General features: G+C 33.9%; 1 protein-coding gene across 2 annotated transcripts in view; it reads right to left on the bottom strand.

Moving 5' to 3' along the window:
• Positions 1-271: 271 nt before the first annotated feature.
• The window catches only part of LOC117343762 (rho GTPase-activating protein 12-like), a 59521-nt gene continuing 31938 nt past the window's right edge, over positions 272-27854 (bottom strand). For both annotated transcript variants that reach the window (XM_033906249.1, XM_033906250.1), the window contains 8 exons: positions 27127-27214; positions 25968-26096; positions 18539-18637; positions 13470-13547; positions 12481-12510; positions 9696-9833; positions 8222-8327; positions 272-7739 (listed from right to left, as the gene is read on the bottom strand). In XM_033906249.1, the coding sequence (XP_033762140.1) occupies positions 7571-7739; positions 8222-8327; positions 9696-9833; positions 12481-12510; positions 13470-13547; positions 18539-18637; positions 25968-26096; positions 27127-27214 (837 nt within the window). In that variant the 3' untranslated portion in view covers positions 272-7570. The remainder of the gene's footprint in view (positions 7740-8221; positions 8328-9695; positions 9834-12480; positions 12511-13469; positions 13548-18538; positions 18638-25967; positions 26097-27126; positions 27215-27854) is intronic.

Below are 27854 nucleotides of genomic sequence, written 5' to 3'. Positions count from 1 at the left end.
GACTTGGTGTTCGACCCCTGGTCCCTATGACTTGGTGTTAGACCCCTGGTCCCTATGACTTGGTGTTCGATCCCTGTGGTTAAACCTAGACTAGAGTGCCCTGCAGTAACTTAGTAAGGCCTACTTCAGTCACTATAGGTAGACATATTGTCCTAGTGTTGGACGTTTGACCCCTGTATCTGATCCTCAGTACATGTATAATAGAATTAAGAGGACCAAGTCTCACAGTAATCCAGCCAAAAAAACAGCCAAAAAAAATAACAAGATAAAATCTTAGTTAAAACAGTTTATTTGATATAGTCTCTTATATATTGTACAATCAATAATCACCTCACTTAGCGTGGAAAACATGTTAGTTTTGATGGTTAAACATTTAATATAATATCTGCATAATATTCCATAATTAACAATATAGCAAAATAGTCTATGATAAAAGCAACAATGTTTTCTTCGACATATTTTTTTTTAAACACTATGCATATATTCAGTTTGGAATGTACAGCATTTTATTAAATCATCTGCTCTAGGCAAGATTAACATTTAGAAAATTCATCAAGCCTTCAACATATATATACATAATGTTAGGCTATATTTTAACATTTATAACACTATAAATCCTCGATGTCTGAATAATCTTGAACTTATTGCCTTGTACACGTACATGTATAAAAACCATCAATATTAGGAATGGTTTTATGTACCATGACATGACGCAATTGGTATGATATGATAAAAGTATAATACATCCAACGAGTTTAAGATTCCGTTTCTCATGGGGCGTCATATATATGTTTCACAGGTAAACATAACATGGTAAAGTTAGAATTAATCATTGAATATTGTATTCAGATACAATACCTTGAATTTATCTTAAATTAAATACTCATTTTATTGTTAATTCTATAATCATGCAATTCTGATTGAGCTTTAATCTTATAATGTATCTATGTAATGGATTACTACCCATCAGTCCAGTTATAAACATGTATTTGATAATTTCCACATATCAAGCATAATGTCTTTTAGCTAATGTACAATTCACTACAAAAATCATGAACATGATTATGAGTTTTAGAATTAATAAATGGCATCGCGGGCTCCAGTTTCATCAAAACTCCTAAACATTAAATTTCTTGTAGAACAGCAATGCAGAATCTAAGAAATCTTTCCATAGTAAAGATTTTTTCTTAACATAATAACAAGTTGTCTGTGAAACTTGAAGTTTTACTTCACTAAGATTGTTTCTTCAACTCCAGTTCTGCCTTCCAATGCAAAAAAAAATTAAGTGCTTTAAGAATGTCCATGAAACTGGTATCAGACGACCTACTTTTGTGACAATAATCGTAGCAAACACTTAATAAAAATTCAACTTTACACATTAAAACCAATCAAAAGTACATTGTACCTACTTCATTTACAAATCCAAAATTCAGACACATCAGTCAAAACAAAGATGGCTTGTACAAGGTCCCAAACAACGAGCTACAGTCTACAAGGAAACTACGAATTGTAGAGACGACATCAACATGATGATCAAACAGGGCGTGTTTCACTAATACCCAAACTTGGGCGTGTTTCACTAATACCCAAACTACTGCAAAAATACTCAAAAATTTACGAATAATCATTGAAAATACCCCCCAAAAAATGCTTAATGATTTCTAAGATTATCGCTGAAAAATGTTTACATTATACAATCTGATTAAAACAGCTGTTCAAGGTTCCAATTACTTTGCACTACTATAAATGTTGAAATTAAGAGAGGGGGGGGGGGGGGCAAATTTCTACTGCGGAAATATGGAAACAAACATATATTTGACCGAAGATTATCTAGTCAAAATTTGGGAATACACAGCAATTCCACAAGATTATTTACTGCCAAAATACGGAAAGAAACATAAATTTAACAGAAGATTATCTAGTCAATTGCAAAAATAACCCTCATGTGTATAGTCAGGTACATATTCCGTAATTTATTATATGTCCCTGGTATAGTTTACCTATCAAAATCGCGAAATTAACCCCCCCACAGAAATAACCACATTTACAGTATACATGAATGTCTTAAAGATTGACATTCAGATGTAACACAAATTAAACGAAGCCATTATCTTAATCAGATTGTCAACAGTGAATGCATAAGAGTTTAATGCCATTTTAGAATACATATATATGTATTTAACTTTTCCTTGGATTTCCTGTTATCGTTAAATTTGTTTACAAAAATCGTCCAGATTTGATAAAACTTTAACTATTGTGTTTAAATCACAGACAAAACAAGCACTCGGACATATACTATACTACATTATCTAACATAGCACCAGGCTTGACAATACACACTTTGATTCTCTGCCACCACCAACGTCATCACAGTTTACAATCGAGGCATTTTCCCCCCACCTATATGTCAACAAGAGACTCGGAGACAACTTCAACATTTTCATTTGATCGGCAGAAGATTATCAAATGCCAAAATACGGAAACAAACAGCAATTCAGCGTAAGAATATCTAGTCAAAATATGAAAACAAACAGCAATTTTGCAGATCATCTACTGCCAAAATATGGAAACAAACATAAAATCGACCGAAGATTATCTAGTCAAAATTTGGGAACACACAGCAATTCCATCATCTGAAATTGCTGTAAAACATTCACAAACCGCCTCAATTTTTAAACATACTCAGGTATACCATAAATTTTTCTCCGCAGTATTTTTTGTGACTTTCTGTATGTTATCTAGAGTACTATTATTTTACTAAAATGATGTAATCACAACACCACCGTCGATTTTTATCACATTCCAGTGAGAGGAAGTGAGAGAAGCGTATCATGTTTGTATGGCACACATGAAAATCCTTTGACCTCAAGAGTAATTTCCATATCCCTCTACCTACATACGAACACAGCTAAGACATTTAAAGTTGAAATTCCCTATTTAATGCAGAGCTTGTATCCTTCATAAGAATTTAAAGTCATACTTTGTGATTCTAAGTTAAACCTGTAATGTTTGGCAATATCTAAACTGGCACACAGCAACAAATATATGATAATGAAAAACACATTTCACAAATGGCCGATATTAAATGCAATCAAAAGCTATTAGCTGCAAAACTTGAGTGTTCTAGGGAATGGTAAAGGTCTGAACTTGTCTAAAATATTATGAAATCTTCTGACTAAAACAGGGAATGTTTTTTACCTGATCCAAAACGTCATTAATGGAATGAACTGAAGTATCAGAATATTTAGACATTGTAAACCATATTTATTCAGCAATAAGCCCCATATCTCTTAATAAGCCCACCCATCTTCATTGTAGTTCAGTACCAAGGTCAACTTATTTCTTTGGTTAGTCCATTATCCTAATATGAGGCAAAATTTATATCATGACACCTGGGCTTATTTCAGGATAAATATAGTAGCATTTTTTGCATAGTAGATGTTTCCTTAAACTTTTTGGTAACATGGACGCGGCAACTGCTTCCCCTTTGAAATAAACACACATGACTTCAGTCTTCTGCCTAAATTGTTTTACAGAAAAAGTAAAACATTTAAAAAAAAAAAAAAAATCTATTTGTATAATAGAATTTTCCAGATCATGGAAAACTAATGAATAATTTTTCTTCTGACAAAATAACTTTTCTATTGTAAAAAGTAGGTTTACTAACTAAACAATAATTAAAACCATCTGACGATTATGTTGAAAACTATCTGAAGAATATGTGTTAATTTGGAAAATGCATGAAAGACACTGCAAAATTGTATTAAATGTATGTAATATCTACAGACACAAAGTCACGTGTTATATAATATAATATGATTCCTCGAGTCCTCGAACAAGGACACGAGGTAACTTTGGCAGTTTTGAAAAAAATGTACACAATGATTAACTTGCTAAAAATACCTGTACAATGAGATACACCTATAATTTCCTTTTACCTGATACGGTCATCTCCTATGTACAATGCACAACATTGTCACATTGATTTACTTTATATGGTCGTCACATATATATACAACACTGTTTTACCTTATATGGTCGTCAGGTATATAACATTGTAACAATTTTTTACCTTATATGGCCATCCTGTATATACAATGTATGACATTGTAATACTATTTTACCTTCTATGGTAGTCCTGTATTACAATACTGTAAAAATTTTTTTTACCTTATATGGCCATCCTGTATATACAATGTATAACATTGTAATGCTGTTTTACCTTATATGGTGATCCTGTATATACAACACCGTAACAATGTTTACCTTATATGGCCATCCCGTATATACAATGTACAACATTGTAACACTATTTTACCTTATATGGTGGTCCTGTATATACAATGTACAACATTGTGACACTATTTTACCTTATATGGTGATCCTTTATATATAATAATTTTTTTACCTTATATGGCCATCCTGTATACTAGGTATTCTTATAAGTACCAGTATACACAATGACACTTACCCAGTACCTATAACGGGTACAGAGAGATGTGTGTGTGAAATGATATATATAACTTATCTAATCGGATGAATGTAGATTACTTACCACTTTATTTATATATATATACACGATATTTAGGTGTATTTTAATATGTAATTCTTTTTGTAATGAGTTTATAACTCTTTCTGAAATTCATAATTTTTTCTCGCACACTTTAGATGCATTCACATTTTTGCAAAGGAAAGGATCATTTAGCTAACATGTGCCTTGGTTTTGAAAGTTACACCACCACTATTATCAATTATGCAGAAAAAAATGTCATCACAATAGGATAATTTCCCTGATTTTGTCAAACACTTCACAGGACATTCATGATTGTATTGTGTATTGGGGTGACTTTTACAACTTCAAGAGTATTTTTATGGTAACTAAGTGTGGAATGAAAATAGTCAATCACTCTGATGTGATGTAAATAAGACAACAACTGTTGAAATAAGATTTCGATTGACTTTGGCCCTCATCAAATCCTTACAGTAAATCTAACAAAACCTATCCTTGGGTTTAAAATTCCTCTGCAAAGGGGAGATCTTTATTGTTGATAATTGATGCAAATTCACGTGAACATAAGTCACATTAAAACAAAATCTACTTCACTGCAATATCTGAAATCCAAGACACTGACAAGACAAGAGCAGACATACCAGAAATCAAGCTGTGTTTACACAATGAAGATCTGGTAACACACTAGGCCTCAGTTGCAGCAATATGCTTTAACTTAATGAAATTCTTTATTACAGAATTAAAGGAAAGATCCCTAGCTAAGATTTTTCCTTAAGACTTTTCCTTAAAGATACTCTCTCCCTTGATTAAGTATAGGATTCTGAGGACACTACAGCTTCAACTTATACAACTAGAGTTATCTCCCCTGCTCCTGGACATGACAGTGCCAGATAAAGATTCTACTGTTTTCTGTTGTTTTTTTTTTTTTTTAATTTGAATTAGGAATTGCAAAAAAAAAAAAAAAAAGAAAAAAGAAAAAAAAGAAAAAAAAAAAAAAAAGAAAAAAAAACAAACTATTGTGATAAGTGATTAAGAAATGGAATCAAAAACATTTTTGTATATGGAATGCATAAAATGAAGATTATTCATGAATGAACATACAAATATGAATTGTTTACACAGAAAATGATGTTGATTGGCTGATACCCCACATTCACCTGAACAGCTGGTATCCTGTACATATTAGGAGGTATGCTATTGAGCTTGAAATAGTACAGAGTAGCATTTTCATTTTGTTGGGTAACACTTTCTACACTTCTTACTAAGGCATATCATTGAAATTCAAATGTTGTGAAACCAGGTTAACAATCCTATTAATCCAATATAATATCCCAATCCCAATTTTTCTATCTTTCGTAAGAAATATCCAAACCTAACTCCCTATCGTAAGAAATACTTAAAACAAACTCCCTATCACAAGGAATATTCAAAACTGACTCCCTATCGCATGGAATACTTAAAACTATATCTCCCTATAATAAGAAATACTCAAAACTAACTCCCTATAATAAGAAATACTCAAAACTAACTCCCTAACTAACTCCCTATAATAAGAAATACTCAAAACTAACTCCCTATAATAAGAAATGCTCAAAACTTAACCCTATCAGATGTCTTTGTACCACATGTATATACAGATACTGAGGAAGTGGAAACTTAGATACAAAATGAAAACACTACAGTATTTATCCACAAATAAGCCCCTGACAACAAATGAGCACTCTTCTTCATTTTTGCAGGATCATAAATTTTAAAAGAGTAAAGAAAAAGTGGTTCACAGATAAGCCCTCCCTAAACTTGAATCCCGTTCTAAGTTTCACACTTGGGAGAGGGGCTAATTTGAGGATAAATATGGTACACATTTACTTTACCAAAATTAATATAAAATATACTATGTATGATCTGATATATTTAAACAACAGTTTATATACACATTAAAATGAAAATGAATTTTGATATACAGAAGTATATTTGACTGATATAAATGCAATGCTGTTGTAATGTTGGTATTCAGTGTTGAAGCAGGAACTTTCCTATCAATCTTCTCAGTATTATTGGATCAAGCATAACTCTAACTATCTTTCCACCAAAAATTATTTTTAAAAATGAGTTTTGAGAGTATTTGTGACTTCAGTATCAATAAACAAATCACGTTTTGTTGATTTTGAAAAATCTCACTTCAAACATATTTCTGTATGAATCATGAATTTGTCAACTAATGGAATGATATTGAAAATTTTATTTGTAGACAAGAAAAAAAAAAAGGAAATATTAATTGAATTTTCTTTGTAGACTAATGACATCAAAATAAATAAACAAATGATCTACTACAAATAACAAATCACAGGTCAACTGTATTGTTGTTAATGCTTAATGCATGGTATCGTCTCTCCTGTCAAATACGACAATGTATGACACACATGTGTACAATGGGTGTCACAGTGCCAACAGGGTCAATACATGTACATGATGTCATCCCCTGAGCACAATGACAGGATTTCTCTACAATTTCCATCTAATGTATATTGAACACTTCTATTTCTCTGTGGTTTAATTGAATAAAGAAAAAAAAAACAAAAAAAAACTGAAGAATACAAAAAAGCAAGCACTGTTTCCTTAATACCTGGTACTAATTTGCTTGAACACTTCATCCTACTTTCTGATGAGATTTTAAATTCACAATTATACTAAGGAAAAGTTATGCTCAGAATCAACTTCCAGTTCTATTAATACATCCAAGAAAGAAAATTTCATTTTCTTTTTGTATCAAATTCCATAAATTTAAAACTAGAATTATGAAAAGAGCATGTTACCGAGTAATTTGTATTACCGGGCGAGTGCCGATCATTCACTTCAAGATCACTTCAACATAGACACATTCCTTGTAGTAGAAATCCTAGTATATCACTCATTGTTAGTGGAAACGATTCCACTCCACCATCTAACATCTCATCAAGGGAGATCACTCTAACTATAATTGCACTCCAGAAAAACAAATTTTCCACCAGTAAGAGTTCCACTGAAGGGAGATAAGTTTTCATTATTTGATGATCTAATGGATCATTTAAATATGTTTTTATATTCCAGTAAGACAAACTCCACAATCTGACTCTGCAACACCATGTGGGCCATGAAGTTTGTGTCCATTTCTTTCCACATTAGAGTTGGTCCAAACACTATCGCTAAGTTATGGAATGACATCTTGTTGACACTTTGCTGGTCTGCAACTCTGTAAAGAAAGGCATTTTCAGAAAAGTTTATAATTGTTCCTTGTCTAGCCTCAATAACAAACATAAATTTAGGAATAGTGTATATACTCCCCTTTCTGATTTTTTTTTTATTTTCAAAGAGTTATAGTAATTAGTAATTAGCAGCCTATGGATTTAATCCATCCATCCAATACATGTCCCCTACCAGCTCTACTAAAAAAAGTAACGGTGACCTTGATCTTGACCCAAAAAACCTGAAACTCAGACTTATCTAAGATATCACGACCCTTTATCAATGTGTGAAGTTTGATCAAAATCCCTCAAGGAAAGAAGCCTCTAGAGTGCCAGCAAACTTTGGTGTTGTGTGCGTACAAGGAGGAGGTAGGGGGCAAATAATTACCTGCATAGTTCAACAGATTTTTTATAATAAACACCTCTTAAAAACATATTCATTTTCATGCTGCATTTCCCAAAAAATTGTCCACAGAGAGTTTCGACTTACCTCATTAAATGAGCACACAGAAACTTAAGCGTCTCATAGTTATACTTTGGCAATGCGTTAACTTGCTCTTTCAACTGTTTCAGTTTATCGGATCGCGTCTTCTTAGCTGAAATAAGAATGAAATCTTCCATAAAATATATGTAGGCACTGTAATGAGCTTGAAGCTTAAAAGGGAACCTCACCAAAATAATATACTTATAATATAGCACCATATTTTACAGAAAAGGAGCCAATTCAGCGAATTAGCGCCTCACCAAATGTAGGTTAAAGGTCAAAGTATAGGTCAGAATGATCTATTTTTGGTACAGTCCTAAGTATGAAGTTTCAGTGACAAGCAGTGCAAGAGATAGAGCCCCTGACAAGATTTCTCTTTGATCAGCAAAGCTTTTTCTTTGATCCAAGTCAAAGGTCAAAATATAGGTTAGAGTGATCTACATTTGGTACATGATACACAACCCCACCCTCGGTAACACATGTCCCTATATATAGCTATATAAAACTACAGTAACAAGCAGTGTATGAAATAGAGCCCAGAAAAATTACAAGAGGCCCATGGGCCATAACAGTCACCTGAGTTTTGATATATACTTCAGCATATTATGGCCCTGAGACCTTGAATGAAGGTCAAGGTCATCCATTTGAACAAACTTGGTAGCCCTTCATCCCTGCATGCTACAGACCTAATACTGGGTCTCTGTGCCTTTTGGTTATGAAGAATAAGTTGTTTAAAGATTTTAGCATATTTGACCCATACACAACTTGGTAGCCCTTCATCCCAGCATGCGACACACCCAATATCAGGTCTCTTGGCCCGTTGGTAATTGAGAAGAATTTGAAAATGTAAATTGTTTACGATGCACGACAGACGCCAGATGATGCCGGACAAAAGGCAATCGCAATAGGTCAACTGAGACTTCCTCAGGTGACCTAAAAATACAAAAGGATGGATAGTTGGAAGGACAGAAAGACGAAAGGACGGATAAATACAACACAACCCTTTAGTCCTCCTTTGTTCTATGTTGGAGACTAGTGAGGCTAAGCTTCCTTTAGTGGGGAAAATCTGGAAGAGGGCTCACTTCTTTAAGGTGTGTATATGGTGTCCGATATGGTACCAATAGGCCTGTCAGGAATGGCAGTGGTACCCCATACACATTTCACCATGACAACTGGGGTTTGATTAAGTATAATCAGATGTGAAAATATATGGGGTCACCTGCCTGACCTAGCAGGTTTTTTCTTAGTACTTCGTTTTCCACCCACAGCAAGACCCCTCACACACTACTTATACCATCCAGGCAAAAATGAGTGATTAATACATGTATAAGTTAATCAAACTTGTTTCGCAATCATTGTAAATATCAATAAAACTTTCATCAATAAAGTAAGTTAAGACTCAGTGTAAACAATCAAGATATAATTCATTTTCATTAAACTGAGGTGAAGAATCAGGTCCTATCAGGAAAATAATACTTACAAATTCCAGCTATAAACTTGTCAAACTGAGCATAGACAAATAATGGCTCCTTCAGCTCGCGGAAGAACAACTTGAGCGCTCCAGCCAATACATGTATGTCCCAAAGTTCAGGGTTGTCTAGGTCGTAATCAAACCTATCTGTAGGGCAGAAAACATACAGTGTCTGTAAGACTACAGCTAAATATGAAAACATTCAAAGTCTCCAGAGAACAGCTAAATATAAAAAAGAATGCACGTTGTCTTAAGATTAACTTAATATAAAAAACAAGAGGCCTAAAGGGCCTTAACAGTCATCTGTGATCAGGAAGCGACTGACTCAGCAGAAAAATGTTGTTTTTGAGATATTTTTGAAAAGTAGTAGAAAGAAGCAATATCATTGGCGAGGGAAGCATTTTAATCATCTTACAAATGGCAACCATGTCAGATTTTTGACGAGGCAGAAAAATAACACCATATCAGTTTCCTTTCCTTGACATCAAATGGAGAAGTTTGAAATGTATTTTTCAAGATGGTTGTAATTTTGACCAGGGCTAGAACTTTGATTTTAAAACCATTAGTCAGTTTGGCTAGTTACATGAAGATTTGCTAAACATGATAAGTCACACAGTCTGAAGTTTAGCTAAACATGATAAGTCACACAGTCTGAAGATTAGCTAAACATGATAAGTCACACAGTCAAAAGATAGCTAAACATGATAAGTCACACAGTCTAAAGATTAGCTAAATACGATCAGTCACAGTATGAAGATTAGCTAAACATGATAAGTCAAAATGACTAAAGATCAGCAAAATACATGAAACAAACAAACATTGTTAGCTAAACATGCAAAATAAACACACATTGTTTCAAAGATTAGCTAAATATGAAAAATAAACACACATTGTTTCAAAGATTAGCTAAATATGAAAAATAAACACACATTGTTTCAAAGATTAGCTAAATATGAAAAATAAACACACATTATTTCAAAGATTAGCTAAATATAAAAACACAACTTTTAGAGTGTCTGATGCTGGTTGATATACGGTCATTCCATTGTCATCACCCTAGAAAGTGACGGAATACTCACCTTCACTAAAGATTGGCTAAATAATTAACTTAACTAAAACATGACTAAATGAATATCTTTGCTCAGTACTAGTTATTGTCTAACTATAAAAGGACTAACAGTAATCTTCCTTTAAGCAACTACAATATACAGAGAAACAGAATACAAAATAATAAGTTAATGATAATTGCTGTGGACCAGGGGAGTTTTAGTATACAGAATACAGTGTACATACTTCTAAAATGATAATTGTAATAAAAATCTCCATATACAATTTAGGCCATGATGTCATGCCAATTTATTCTCACTATACTGTGACTATATGTAATATCTTTGGGTGATATGTGATCGATTTATATAGATAGTGCTTTCTTGATTCTATATATGGATAGGGTGTGTTTAAATGTTTTATCAAGAAGTGTTAAGAAGTGGTATAAAAAGGAATGATTACTCACATTATTCAGATACAAATCACATGAGGTAAAAAACATCTGGGAAATTAATGCTGATTAGATAGTACCGTATTGATCCTGTAATAAGTCCAAAGGCAAACACAAAGCCCAACTATAAACTGGGAGGGTTTAATACAGTGTCATGTCAATGAAATATAACTAACATATCAGTGACGGGCTTATTATAGGAAAATGAAATATTAACCCTCTCAAAATAGGGGTTGGCTTATTACATGACGATGGAATATAATTAACTTTGACTCAAATCAGGGGAGGGCTTATTGCAGGACAATGTAATAACATCAACTTTGACTCAAATCAGGGGAGGGCTTATTGCAGGACAATTTAATATAATTAACTTTGATTCAAATCAGGGGAGGGCTTATTGTAGAACAAAGAAATATTATTAAATTTGGCTCAAACAGGGGAGGGCTTATTGCAGGACAAAGAAATATTATTAACTTTGACTCAAACAGGGGAGGGCTTATTGTAGCACAAAGAAATATTATAAACTTTGACTCAAACAGGGGAGGGCTTATTGTAGCACAAAGAAATATTAACTTTGACTCAAACAGGGGAGGGCTTATTGTAGGACAAAGAAATATCATTAACTTTGACTCAAACAGGGGAGGGATTATTGTAGGACAAAGAAATATCATTAACTTTGACTCAAATAGGGGAGGGCTTATTGTAGCACAAAGAAATATTAACTTTGACTCAAACAGGGGAGGGCTTATTGTAGCACAAAGAAATATTATAAACTTTGACTCAAACAGGGGAGGGCTTATTGTAGCACAAAGAAATATTAACTTTGACTCAAACAGGGGAGGGCTTATTGTAGGACAAAGAAATATCATTAACTTTGACTCAAACAGGGGAGGGCTTATTGTAGGACAAAGAAATATCATTAACTTTGACTCAAACAGGGGAGGGATTATTGTAGGACAAAGAAATATTATAAACTTTGACTCAAACAGGGGAGGGCTTATTGTAGGACAATGAAACATAATCAACATTGACTCAAAACAGGGGAGGGCTTAAACAATGAAATATTATTAACTTTTATCTCAAAACAGATGTGGGCTTGAACAAAGAAATATTAACTTTGACTCAAAATGGGGTTATTGTAGTACAATGTGATATCATATATGCTAGCATTTTACTGTACTACAATATGGGTGGACTTATTGCTGGACAAATACGGTAGTAGTGTAGAGGATCACACAGGAGAGAATTAAATGTGTCTATACAGTACAGCAATAAACACAAAGCTAGGGTACAAACCAGAGGATTCGCCCATCAATGCTGACAAATCTGTAAAATCATATCTCACTTATAACATTGTTATATAACATTCCAGAGTGTTAAATCATTGTCTTATAACACAACACAGCAGATTGGTATCATATTCACATAACAAAAGCAGAATATTTACCAGCAAATGACATGCATAAATATTTTCCATGTTTTCACTACTTTGATAACTGGTCAGAGTTATGAAATAGGAAATTTTAATCTTTATTCTTCAAAAGAATTTCAGATGCACTTCGTTTGCAGCTTTCATTAATTTATATTCTTTTGTCTTTTCTGCATGTTACCTTTATCATTTACAAAACTTAATTATACTATTATGCTATTATACTATTAATTATACTATGACAAATTTCAGTTTTTACCAATCCCAGGTAAGATCTTTATGTCGGGGTGTTGTTGATATTTGGCACATGAAGCTTCAACTTCAGCACAAGTACATGTACGTAGCTTTAAGTTCAGCAAACGTACATGTACGTAGCTTTAAGTTCAGCAAACGTACATGTACGTAGCTTCAAGTTCAGCACACATACATGTATGTAGCTTCCAGTTCAGCACACATACATGTACGTAGCTTCTAGTTCCGCACACGTAAATATACATAGCTTCAAGTTCAGCACACATACATGTACGTAGCTTCAAGTTCCGCACACGTAAATATACATAGCTTCAAGTTCAGCACACATACATGTACGTAGCTTCAAGTTCCGCACACATACATGTACGTAGCATCAAGTTCAGCACATGCAAACATTCTGTGCTTGCTTTTTTTCCACCCTGACCTAGATATTGATATCTTTCTCTGTGTGGAAGTATCTGGACATTGGTATGGAAATGAAATTCCATCCCTTTTTGTTGAATACCTTTAAATATCAAAGCTTCGGACTATTTGTAACTTCTTCTATTAACCAACATGCAACATGCCAATTTAAAGCTGACCCTTCATTCCCTGCTTGACTTACCCATATTTAACATTGAGCGTAACTTAGTGATCTGGGCCATGTTTCCACTGATTCGGTACAATCCGTCCTGATCCAGTCCTGTAAAAATGAACATTGGATAATAATTTAGTTAAAATTTAGTATAAATCAAATTTTTTATTTCGTAAATTTGTACAATATATCATCCAAGCAATATAACATACAATGAAATAGGATCTAGAAATAACTTGTAAACTTATATAAATCTGTTTCCTTAGTTTTAGTTAAAATTTCAACACATCAAAAAACTTTAAGGGGGTTTAACATCCTCGCCACAGCCATGGTCATATGAGGACGGGTGTCAAGGAAACATGTATAGTAAGAAAACAAAGCACAGATTAGTGAGGAAATCAAAGTACTGGAAGTACTGTAAACGAACATTATTATTTAATGCAAAATCAGTAATCTTCTTAGTTTTAAGTTGATAAATTTACTGATATCAGTTTAGGAATTAATTGCAAATAATTTGAAATGTTTGCAGCTGTTCTGATTTGATTGTACACATGCATGTTTCTGTAAGGTCCTAATTGAAATTGGAAGTTTGTTGATCTATCTTGGATCGATGAAAATAAAATATGTCTTCTTTCTTTCGGGAAGGCATCATCAGTTATAATACAGCCAGGACTCTGTGACCTTATTGATGCCAACTTCTAATATGAACTAAATTTAGGCTAGTTCCATCGTTAGTTTGGCATACATAGTTGTATTTCAACTTAATATGATGAAACACACATAAAGAATTACTGAAAACCAAAACCAGAGCTGCTAATCAAGGCCCGAATTAGGAATGTATCCTATTGAAACTGTACTCAAGCATTTATGGTACTTCAAAACAAAAAACTTGACTCCTTTTGTTCAGGAATCATTTGATGTTAATAAATCTGTATATGAGAAGATAAACTTCTGGTATAATTACAGGATGGTAAACAATGTGATAAAGAATAACAACCAGATAAAGACTATCTTCATCGAATAATTCAGCAAACAGGAAAAGAAAACTTCAAGATTCATTTTCAACTTCAAACCTGATCACAAAGATTAGAGTCCATTCGATGGGACGACACATTCCCTATTTATTGTCCTTTTCCAATGTTGATCATCCAATCATACTGAACCACACAATTCAGCAATGTAATTGCACAAATCACACCTTTATGTGGTGAGAACATTTTTGGGGGTGTTATAAGATTCCATAACTGTATGCAAATTGTGAAGCATTCCATATCTATAACTATATATATATATATATATACAGTACGTGTATATATTTACACATATCAAAATTGGAATGACACAGGAGATTTGCAAGTTTAAGTTCACCATCAATCATGGGAGGTTTATGTAAAATTTTATATTTACCGGGGTAATTAGTAATTTTGAGAATATATTTATGAAGCTCTATTCTGTACATTCTACCAGTGCTTAGAGAATGGACACAATTTTATGTTCTCCAATGTCAAAATTAATCATATGTAAAATATTAGGGGCTTATTCGCCATTCTAGGCCTGATTGCCGTCATAGTAAAATTACCAAAATGGACTTGAAATCAATATTTTTAAGAGAATGATCTATGACTTGAATATTTCATAAAAATAATGTAATACATCGTTTATTCACTTCATTCAGATCTTCAGACACCACATAATTTGTGAAGTCATATATAGAAATATATGAACCATTTTGTTATTGATTTATTCACACAAGTAAGCACTAGATGTAAGCAGTAAGTATATGTACCACTATCTACTGGCATGACTTTGAGTACAGTAAACTACACTCGCTTTGTGGATATTGACAGGATAACATATATTTACATACTAATTCAATTTTAGAATTGTAACTGAAATCTTGTAACAGCATGGCACAAATAGTCATCTGAACATGTGTTGTATATTGAAAAATTATTTAAGGTAAATTTTCAGTTTATCAATTCATTGATTACTCCTTGTTTGAAGTATGGTGTAGTGAGAATTTCAAGTCCTGATCATGAAAATAATTTAATACATCGTTTATTCACTTCATTCAGATCTTCAGACACCGCATAATTTGTGAAGTCATATATAGAAATATATGAACCATTTTTGTTATTGATTTATAGTTCACACAAGTAAGCACTAGATGTAAGCAGTAAAAAATAACACAAGTTCCACAGCAATATTATATAGAGAATCGATCACACTATTTCAGAAGTTATAAAACTACAAATAACAATTAATGGCTGAATGTTATATTAAGTGAATATCACAAGTCTTTTTGCATTTGTTTTTAGATAATCCGGATTTCCGTTTTCCGTCTTTGAAAAAAAAATACGTAGGCGTATTGCATAGTAAACGTAGCCATGTGTACATACATGTATGTAACAGCTGATTTCAATCAGATTGACTTAACATGAACTTATTAACACCGTCTCAGTAGTTCGTCACAATCGAAAATTTGATCGTGAATTCGGTATTTTGCAAATTCTTTCAAAATACTTCCAGGTAAAGGAAAAAAATGCATATGGTCTCTATACACACACCAAAGATTAATAGATCCTATATTGGGTCCATTCTCTCGTAAAAATATCGATTTGGGTCCACTATCGGCCATTTCGGTAATTCAACTCTAACGACAATCGGGCCGCGATTCGCAAATGAAAAATTAATTTAAAATTCGTAAACCTCTAATATTTTACATATGATACAATTAGGCATTGAAAAACATATATGTGGGTCAATTCTCTGAAAATAATGCCAATTTATATTATAATTGAGCCCCATTTTTCTTCGTTTCGGTATTTCCAAGTCTGCTTCACCTGTGGTCCGTTTCAGTAAATATTCTCGACTTTGCCGAAATAAAAACAAGCTATATAATTGTTCATTTTAAACATGACAACTGCCGACCACACGTATCTAAAAGTGTTATTGTTGATATCATCTGAATATATTGCCGTAGTTATCTGTCACTTCGATTGTAAACCCCCTGCCAAAGTCATGGAAGAATCGACCAATCAAATTGGTTTAACGTTTGATTTCCGTAATCTTGCAGTTACCTCCCTTACAACAGTAAATACGTTCCAAGTATCGCCTACAACAATCAATCCCGTGCACATGGCAAACAAGATATTATCATTTGCATTTTATGTATTGGTCGTTTTCGTCAAAGGAAAATCGAATATGGAAATCGATGACAATGTTAACGCTATGACCAGTCACCCTGACCACAAATGCCACCTAGTATCTACCTTTCTCGCAAACATGCACTGTACTGCGTACAGTAACCTGTTAGTATGATACAATGTATCGTCTCGTATGCCGTTATTGATATATTTCTTTCTCTAAATTATAGAAATATTCATCTAGTTGATAATGATGTAACATTCTAGAATATATATAATACACATTTAAGTAAATCGCTGACATATTTGCAGACCGATGCTATAATGTCAGCCGTTTTGGAATGAACACGGAAGAGCAAAACTTTCTAAACATCCGGAGACGAATGCGCCTGCGCAATATTTGTTTACATAAATATATTGACCTGGAGTTATTCGTAAAGTTCAGGTTCATTTAGTCTTCACATTTCGCTAGTGTTATGCATTTCTCAAATCGTATGCATCTTGAAAACATCTACTGAATACATTTCAACATTTTCGGTAAAACTACTACATAAAACGAAGATGTTTTTGCAAGTAAATTATTTGAAGCGTAAGGCAATGGGGGCAGCCATATTTCATTGAAACAGACAGTAGATGGCGTATTGGTGAATGTGGCTACCAAATATGGTCATATTTCTCAGTCCAGTTCTTGATGGCAATAACCGAACATTAATGTTCGTTTAAAAAAGGAAAAATAGAAAATACCAAGTATTTTATTGAGGGCAGAACATTAAATTTTATTCGGTCTCTTTTATGTCTCCTAAATAGAAGACAAGGAAGAAAATCTTTGATTCTTTAGGGGTCCTCTTTTCTTCAAAGTGGCCTTAACTACAATCAACATACAGCGTGATGCAGCAGGCCTTGTTCTACGGCTCTCCAATGTCCCCTGAACAGACGACAAAAAAGAAACCGACCCCGACCCTGCTGGGATACAGAAGGACTTATTTGAGGGCTCTCCAATGTCCCCTGAACAGACGACAAAAGAGAACCCGACCCCGACCCTGCTGAAGGACCCACAATTAGTCACCTCTTACAACATGCTGTGACATACAGCAGGTATATTCTTTCCCCGCCTTATTTCATACCAGTCACACAAAAAATAGTATCTACTGGATAAATGGTATCTGGTTTTTCCCCGCCTTATTTCATACCAGTCACACAAGAAATAGTATTTATTACATTTTTACCAGTGAAATATCAAAAATTATTCATTCTATAAAAGTGATATTTTTCACTAGTGAAAAATATCACTTTTGCTGATTTGACCAATCAAATTAATGATTAGAAAATACCAAAATAATTGACCAATCAGAAAGCCCGACATATATGTCAGCACCTGGACAGGGGAAACTACTTTTTTTGTTTACATTAGGCCTAGTTAGCATACGGGGTAGGTTTTTCGTTGATAAAAAATGTAACAAACAGAATATCTAACAGTGTCTTCAGTAATACCAAATATATTTCACTCGTGTGGCTAATATTTTGATATTTTTCACTCGTGCTGTGCACTCGTGAAAAATATCAAAATATTAGCCCCACTCGTGAAATATATTTGGTATTACTGAAGACACTGTTAGATATCCTCTATCTACTATTGGATATATGGTATCTGGTAAGATTTTGTGTACCAAATACCCAGTTAGAATATATGACTATACCTGGTACTGTAAATGTGGTTATTTTCGCGGGGGGTTAATTTCATGATTTTGATATGTAAACTATACGCGTTGAGTTAATTTTCGCGACTGATCCACCCATTTGTAGTTCGAGATTATGCCAATTGGTATCCAAATAATACGCGTTGGGGAAATTTTCGCGATCAAAAGGACTCCGCGTAATTGGCGTAAATTTCCCCCTCGCATAAATTTCTACGTTTACAGTATATACACTGTTATATCACATTACTTCACATACCTCTTTTTTCTATGGCTGCGACACATCGTTGTACAAACTTTGGTACCTTAGATTTGTCCTTCTCACAAACCTGCTTCAACGAACCACCAAACACATTATCTGAAATAAATAGGATCATGTTCTAGTATAATAAAAAATTTCACTTTTCAGCACTTTTGGTTTGAATAACATAGCCTTAATTTTAGTAGTGACTGGCAATATTTGTTATAAGTTGTAACAATGTTTTGGTTATAACATACATTTCAACATTTGGGACTTTTACATACTTGTATATGGTTCATATTAACGGTAGTGATAGGACATAAGTTCAAAATCCAGGATTGATGATCAGTTATGATCTGAACGACCTTCTGATGTAGTTAATCATTAACACAATCGTCAGACTGTGTGTTCAAATCTTAAAAAATGTTTCATGTATCCTCAGTTGCAGTCATACACTGTTTTATATATAAATTATATATATATATTTTATTTTTGGAAATTGACCTTTAAAATATGTAACTTACCAAGAATTTGCATATGAATTCAACAGGTCAATAATAAACATCTTTGCTATATTTTACTGTATAGGCTGTGAAAACTGTTTGTTTCAACACTATGGGAAATATTAGTATATTGATGATCACTTATGGAAATTCACAATCGATTATCAGATCAGATGATGTTGAACAATGAGTTAATTGCATGATTATATAGAATCTTCGCCTCTTCATTAATCAAAGTACAGTCGAACCTGTCTATAAAGGACACCTAAGGGACAAGGCAAAAGTGTCCTTTATAGAGAGGTGTCCTTTATATAGAGGTTCAACGAGTTATGTCCCTTATAAAGGAAGAAACAAACCAAAGTCTGTTCATAGTACACTATATGTCTCCTGATTTATTATATTTAAACACTTAAACAAATGAATAAAAGACAAATAATTAAAGATAAATGCTTAATTAATTAATTTTCAATCATTCATCTGACACAAAAATTAGAGTTGATATTTTTAATAATTTATATTAAGCCTATAGTTTCTAAAAAAAATCTTCCCAATATCATACTATACTGAATATCTATTCAGACAAATACTCAACATTGTAAAAAAAGTAAAGATAATTCTTATCATAGTAAAACAATTTTCATTAATCCTCAATATTTTGGAAAATAAATATGCTTGAAATATCTTTTCTATTACAAAATGAACTCTTTATAAATGAAAGGGCATTTTCCTCTGATAATTATAATCCCTCAGCATTTATTTGAAACCTATTTTCTGAAATCCATGTAGGGATTTAATTTAATAAATACCGTTTTCTGGTTCAGTCAATTAGTATAGTGTATACAAAGACACTCGGAACTCTTCAGCTGTTCTTCATATGTTACGTAGTCATATTCCGAGGAGTTCCGAGTGTGAGAAAATGGCGGCTGACAACCATGTGCTGTCAGATTTGCGTACGGTTGATTTTGGAAGTAAAACAATTATGACAAACATAACTCTTGCTTTGTCCCTCTTTTGTTGGTCTTGATAATGATTTAATTACCACCTGACCATTCTTGTTGTCTAGGCTATGGTTGAATGGCTAAGCTTAGCTGTCACCGGTGAGGTTTAGTAAACAAACACCTCTGCCGATGGCGATCGGTCACTCCCTTGTAATTACTGCCCATTGTTACAGCAACTTACAGGTAACAGGACAATTAGTGACTGATGAAGTGGCTTCCTAAGTTAGCATTGCTGCCAGGGGAATTGAGTAATTAAGGCTCTGCTTTTTATTTAGAAACGTTTTACACACAAATATCAACACAGCTATGGTTTCACGTGTCCATTATACGGAATTTTAAACAACTTTACGGACAAAAATAAGTGTCCGCTGTCCGCATTAGGAAGGTGTCCGCTATATACATGATATTTATATAGTGATTTTCATTGGGGATTCCTGGAAGTGTCTGTTATGGACAGGTGTCCGCTATATAAGGGTGTCCGCTATTACAAGTTTGACTGTACAGTTTACTTTCACTCTACCCCTTACAATCTAGGTACTATTACCCCTTAACTTACAATCTAGGTACTATACCCCCTTAACTTACAATCTAGGTACTATACACCCTTAACTTACAATTTTGGTACTATACCCCCTTAACTTACAATTCTGGTACGATACCCCCTTAACTTATAATCTAGGTAATATATACTATCTTAACTTACAATCTAGGTACTATAATACTGCCTTAACTTACACTCTACGTATTGTACCCCCTTAACTTACAATCTAGGTACTATACCCCCTTAACTTACAATCTAGGTACTATTACCCCTTAACTTACAATCTATGTATTATACCCCCTTAACTTACACTCTACGTACTATACCCCCTTAACTTACAATCTACGTACTATACCCCCTTAACTTACAATCTATGTACTATACCCCCTTAACTTACAATCTAGGTACTATACCCCCTTAACTTACTATCTATGTACTATACCCCTTAACTTATAATCTAGGTATTATACCGCCTTAACTTACACTCTACGTACTATACCCCCTTAACTTACAACCTATGTACTATACCCCTTAACTTACAATCTAGGTACTATACCCCCTTAACTTACAATCTAGGTACTATACCCCCTTAACTTACAATCTAGGTACTATACCCCCTTAACTTACAATCCAGGTACTATACCCCCTTAACTTACAATCTAGGTACTATACCCCTTAACTTATAATCTAGGTATTATACTGCCTTAACTTACACTCTACGTACTATACCCCCTTAACTTACAACCTATGTACTATACCCCTTAACTTACAATCTAGGTACTATACCCCCTTAACTTATAATCTAGGTATTATACTGCCTTAACTTACACTCTACGTACTATACCCCCTTAACTTACAACCTATGTACTATACCCCTTAACTTACAATCTAGGTACTATACCCCCTTAACTTACAATCTAGGTACTATACCCCCTTAACTTACAATCCAGGTACTATACCCCCTTAACTTACAACCTATGTACTATACCCCTTAACTTACAATCTAGGTACTATACCCCCTTAACTTATAATCTAGGTATTATACTGCCTTAACTTACACTCTACGTACTATACCCCCTTAACTTACAACCTATGTACTATACCCCTTAACTTACAATCTAGGTACTATACCCCCTTAACTTACAATCTAGGTACTATACCCCCTTAACTTACAATCTAGGTACTATACCCCCTTAACTTACAATCTAGGTACTATACCCCCTTAACTTACAATCTAGGTACTATACCCCCTTAACTTACAATCTAGGTACTACACTGCCTTAACTTACAATCTAGGTACTATACCCCCTTAACTTACAATCTAGGTACTATTCCCCCTTAACTTACAATCTAGGTACTATACCCCCTTAACTTACAATCTATGTACTATACCCCCTTAACTTACAATCTAGGTAATATATACTGCCTTAACTTACAATCTAGGTACTATTCCCCCTTAACTTACAATCTATGTACTATACCCCCTTAACTTACAATCTAAGTACTATACCCCCTTAACTTACAATCTAGGTAATATATACTGCCTTAACTTACAATCTAGGTACTATTCCCCCTTAACTTACAATCTAGGTACTATACCCCCTTAACTTACAATCTATGTACTATACCCCCTTAACTTACAATCTAAGTACTATACCCCCTTAACTTACAATCTAGGTACTATACTGCCTTAACTTACAATCTAAGTACTATACCCCTTAACTTATAATCTAGGTAATATATACTGCCTTAACTTACAATCTAGGTACTATACCCCCTTAACTTACAATCTATGTACTATACCCCCTTAACTTACAATCTAAGTACTATACCCCTTAACTTACAATCTATGTACTATACTGCCTTAACTCTTTCCGTACTCACGACGACTACACACGTCACAAAAACGTGCTCTTGTATCCTTCATGACGACTACACACGTTGCAATTAACGTGCCTTCCATCCTTTGTGACGACTCAAATCGTCGGAAAACATCGCGAAAGATGTTGATATTACTTGCTGGTTTAGCATAGTCATATGAAGGAATTGACACGGAAATGATGTTTTTAAGAAATAATAAGCAATGTAAATATTGTATTGATGAATTATTTTACGTACCAGAAGCATATTCATTCGTTAAGATTGTCTATTTCAAAGAATTCCGCCGGTTTATGCCGGGCTGTTTACATAGCTACAAAATGGCGGCCTCAAATTTACTTTCGTTTTCTGCGAGATTGTGGAGGTGTTAAACACAATAAAGCTATTAAAAACGATAAAATATGTCTAATTGAGTAACGTTTATCATCAAAATAAGTAAGAAATACGTAAAATATTTGTACACAACGAAAAAATGATGTTTTGGCTGTGTGATTACTTGCACATGTGTGACACAGGTGCCGATCAACAGGTCATTTCCCCATGATTCTGCCTGGTGATTTTGCCGTATTTCAAAGGAAAAATTGGGTAAAAGAGTTTCCGTACTCAGTTCCATATGATAAACTTCATTTAATATTAAGCATCACACAACAGTAAAAGATTGTTTTATCGACATCTGATGTGATAGCCATATGCTTCAATACACAAAGGACCTACCCAGTATTCACTTTAACTTACTATCTATGTACTATACCCCCTTAACTTACAATCTAGGTACTATACCCCCTTAACTTACAATCTAGGTACTATACCCCCTTAACTTACAATCTAGGTACTATACCCCCTTAACTTTCAATCTAGGTACTATACCCCTTAACTTACAATCTATGTATTATACCCCCTTAACTTACACTCTACGTACTATACCCCCTTAACTTACAATCTACGTACTATACCCCCTTAACTTACAATCTATGTACTATACCCCCCTTAACTTACAATCTAGGTACTATACCCCCTTAACTTACTATCTATGTACTATACCCCTTAACTTATAATCTAGGTATTATACCGCCTTAACTTACACTCTACGTACTATACCCCCTTAACTTACAACCTATGTACTATACCCCTTAACTTACAATCTAGGTACTATACCCCCTTAACTTACAATCTAGGTACTATACCCCCTTAACTTACAATCTAGGTACTATACCCCCTTAACTTACAATCCAGGTACTATACCCCCTTAACTTACAATCTAGGTACTATACCCCTTAACTTATAATCTAGGTATTATACTGCCTTAACTTACACTCTACGTACTATACCCCCTTAACTTACAACCTATGTACTATACCCCTTAACTTACAATCTAGGTACTATACCCCCTTAACTTATAATCTAGGTATTATACTGCCTTAACTTACACTCTACGTACTATACCCCCTTAACTTACAACCTATGTACTATACCCCTTAACTTACAATCTAGGTACTATACCCCCTTAACTTACAATCTAGGTACTATACCCCCTTAACTTACAATCCAGGTACTATACCCCCTTAACTTACAACCTATGTACTATACCCCTTAACTTACAATCTAGGTACTATACCCCCTTAACTTATAATCTAGGTATTATACTGCCTTAACTTACACTCTACGTACTATACCCCCTTAACTTACAACCTATGTACTATACCCCTTAACTTACAATCTAGGTACTATACCCCCTTAACTTACAATCTAGGTACTATACCCCCTTAACTTACAATCTAGGTACTATACCCCCTTAACTTACAATCTAGGTACTATACCCCCTTAACTTACAATCTAGGTACTATACCCCCTTAACTTACAATCTAGGTACTACACTGCCTTAACTTACAATCTAGGTACTATACCCCCTTAACTTACAATCTAGGTACTATTCCCCCTTAACTTACAATCTAGGTACTATACCCCCTTAACTTACAATCTATGTACTATACCCCCTTAACTTACAATCTAGGTAATATATACTGCCTTAACTTACAATCTAGGTACTATTCCCCCTTAACTTACAATCTATGTACTATACCCCCTTAACTTACAATCTAAGTACTATACCCCCTTAACTTACAATCTAGGTAATATATACTGCCTTAACTTACAATCTAGGTACTATTCCCCCTTAACTTACAATCTAGGTACTATACCCCCTTAACTTACAATCTAAGTACTATACCCCCTTAACCTATGTACTATACCCCCTTAACTTACAATCTAGGTACTATACTGCCTTAACTTACAATCTAGGTACTATTCCCCCTTAACTTACAATCTAGGTACTATACCCCCTTAACTTACAATCTATGTACTATACCCCCTTAACTTACAATCTAAGTACTATACCCCCTTAACTTACAATCTAGGTACTATACTGCCTTAACTTACAATCTAAGTACTATACCCCTTAACTTATAATCTAGGTAATATATACTGCCTTAACTTACAATCTAGGTACTATACCCCCTTAACTTACAATCTATGTACTATACCCCCTTAACTTACAATCTAAGTACTATACCCCTTAACTTACAATCTATGTACTATACTGCCTTAACTCTTTCCGTACTCACGACGACTACACACGTCACAAAAACGTGCTCTTGTATCCTTCATGACGACTACACACGTTGCAATTAACGTGCCTTCCATCCTTTGTGACGACTCAAATCGTCGGAAAACATCGCGAAAGATGTTGATATTACTTGCTGGTTTAGCATAGTCATATGAAGGAATTGACACGGAAATGATGTTTTTAAGAAATAATAAGCAACGGAAATGATGTTTTTAAGAAATAATAAGCAATGTAAATATTGTATTGATGAATTATTTTACGTACCAGAAGCATATTCATTCGTTAAGATTGTCTATTTCAAAGAATTCCGCCGGTTTATGCCGGGCTGTTTACATAGCTACAAAATGGCGGCCTCAAATTTACTTTCGTTTTCTGCGAGATTGTGGAGGTGTTAAACACAATAAAGCTATTAAAAACGATAAAATATGTCTAATTGAGTAACGTTTATCATCAAAATAAGTAAGAAATACGTAAAATATTTGTACACAACGAAAAAATGATGTTTTGGCTGTGTGATTACTTGCACATGTGTGACACAGGTGCCGATCAACAGGTCATTTCCCCATGATTCTGCCTGGTGATTTTGCCGTATTTCAAAGGAAAAATTGGGTAAAAGAGTTTCCGTACTCAGTTCCATATGATAAACTTCATTTAATATTAAGCATCACACAACAGTAAAAGATTGTTTTATCGACATCTGATGTGATAGCCATATGCTTCAATACACAAAGGACCTACCCAGTATTCACTTTAACTTACTATCTATGTACTATACCCCCTTAACTTACAATCTAGGTACTATACCCCCTTAACTTACAATCTAGGTACTATACCCCCTTAACTTACAATCTAGGTACTATACCCCCTTAACTTTCAATCTAGGTACTATACCCCCTTAACTTACAATCTATTATGCCTTTGTCCTCAAGCTGTTTCTTGGTAGGTCTTTGTGGGTCTTTCATCCATCTCTCAAACAATGTTTTGAATTTGGACTTTTCCTCATCTGTTTCTTCTTTCTCCGATGGTTTCCGACCTGATTAGATAGCAACATTTACATTAAACATTACATTAAATGATTTTTCTTTTATCATATACTAATTTGAGTGATTTCAGTAAACAGTGAACAATTTGAGTGAGTTCACTTATCTGTGAACAATTTGAGTGAGTTCAGTTTTCTGTGAACAATTTGAATGAGTTCAGATATCTGTGAACAATTTGAGAGAGTTCAGTTATCTGTGAACAATTTGAGCGAGTTCAGCTATCTGTGAACAATTTGAGAGAGTTTATTAATCTGTGAACAATTTGAGAGAGTTCAGTAATCTTTGAACAAATTAAGAGCGAGTTCAGTTATCTGTGAATAATTTGAGTGAGTTCACAGTGTTCGAAAGTAAAAGTGGTCCGATGGCCCGATGCTATAGAAAACCTGGCCGGTCTATGTAAAATTTCTATGTGTTGGCCTGGTTGGCTATGAAAAGTTTGAGTCCTGATCACATACATTATGATTCATGTAAACAACATTCCTACGTTTTCTGACAAGCCATCATATGAAATCAGAGCTTACAATCAAGGTGTTGTTTTTTTACCGAGAACAGTGCATTATTGGCTTCAAACATTTGTGCGAGTATGAACTGGCCGATGCAAGCGTTAGTGTGACACAACTATGCTACTTTAAACAATATGTGTTTACAAAATGTGTCTATGGAAAAATGACTTGGGCTATGGGATTTCAATTTTCTGTAGACCAATTGTCTAAGGAATTTTCAAATATACTTTCATACACTGAGTTCAGTAAACAATTTGAGTGAGTTCACTTATCTGTGAACAATTTGAGTGAGTTCAGTTTTCTGTGAACAATTTGAATTAGTTCTGTAATGTGTGAGGGGAGTAATTTGTGTGTTTTTTTATTATAACCTCAGCATTCTATGTAGTGAGTGATAATACCCATTGGCGTAATATCTCATTTATTTATCAGATAAATATGGAATTATCAGATAAATATGGAATTTATCAGATGAATATGGAATTTATCAGATAAATATGGATATGAAAAGAAATCAACCTACTTTTCTGCTTTATTGATGGAGTTTTCTTCAAACTGTCTGAACCAGTGGGAACCTGCAGCAGCAGCTGCTGGTCAACCATGCATGGACCCTGTCAATCATAATACTTCAGTCTTAACTCATCGGTTAATAGATTGTGTCAAGTATCTACGATATGAACTTCAGTTTCTTCTTTACCCCACAAGTATTAATCAGGTTAATAGTCCAGATCATCAGTAGAAAGATTATAGACTTGAAATCTAGAAACGTTTTTAATGGAATGGATTAAGGCGACCTTGACATTCGACTACATTTCCTTCTCACATATTTCAGTAAGTTACCTGATGAAAGCTTATCAGTCTTGGAAAATTCAAATGTTTTTACTGTTTCCAGCACTGTATGCCATGCCTCTATTGTATTACATAATGCACTGATTTGTTGATGAGTTCAAAAACTCAAATATCCCCCTCCCAACTTTGTATGGATATTAAATATCCCCCCTCCTAACTTTGTATGGATATTAAATATCCCCCCTCCCAACTTTGTATGGATATTAAATATCCCCCCTCCCAACTTTGTATGGATATTAAATATCCCCCCTCCTAACTTTGTATGGATATTAAATATCCCCCCTCCCAACTTTGTATGGATATTAAATATCCCCCCTCCTAACTTTGTATGGATATTAAAAACTCAAATATCCCCCCTCCTAACTTTGTATGAATATTAAATATCCCCCTCCTAACTTTGTA

Source organism: Pecten maximus, chromosome 15 (assembly GCF_902652985.1).
Source record: "Pecten maximus chromosome 15, xPecMax1.1, whole genome shotgun sequence".
NCBI classification, from domain to species: Eukaryota; Metazoa; Mollusca; class Bivalvia; order Pectinida; family Pectinidae; genus Pecten; species Pecten maximus.
Note: the sequence above shows the minus strand (reverse complement) of the source record. Positions and strands in the feature narration are given on the sequence as shown.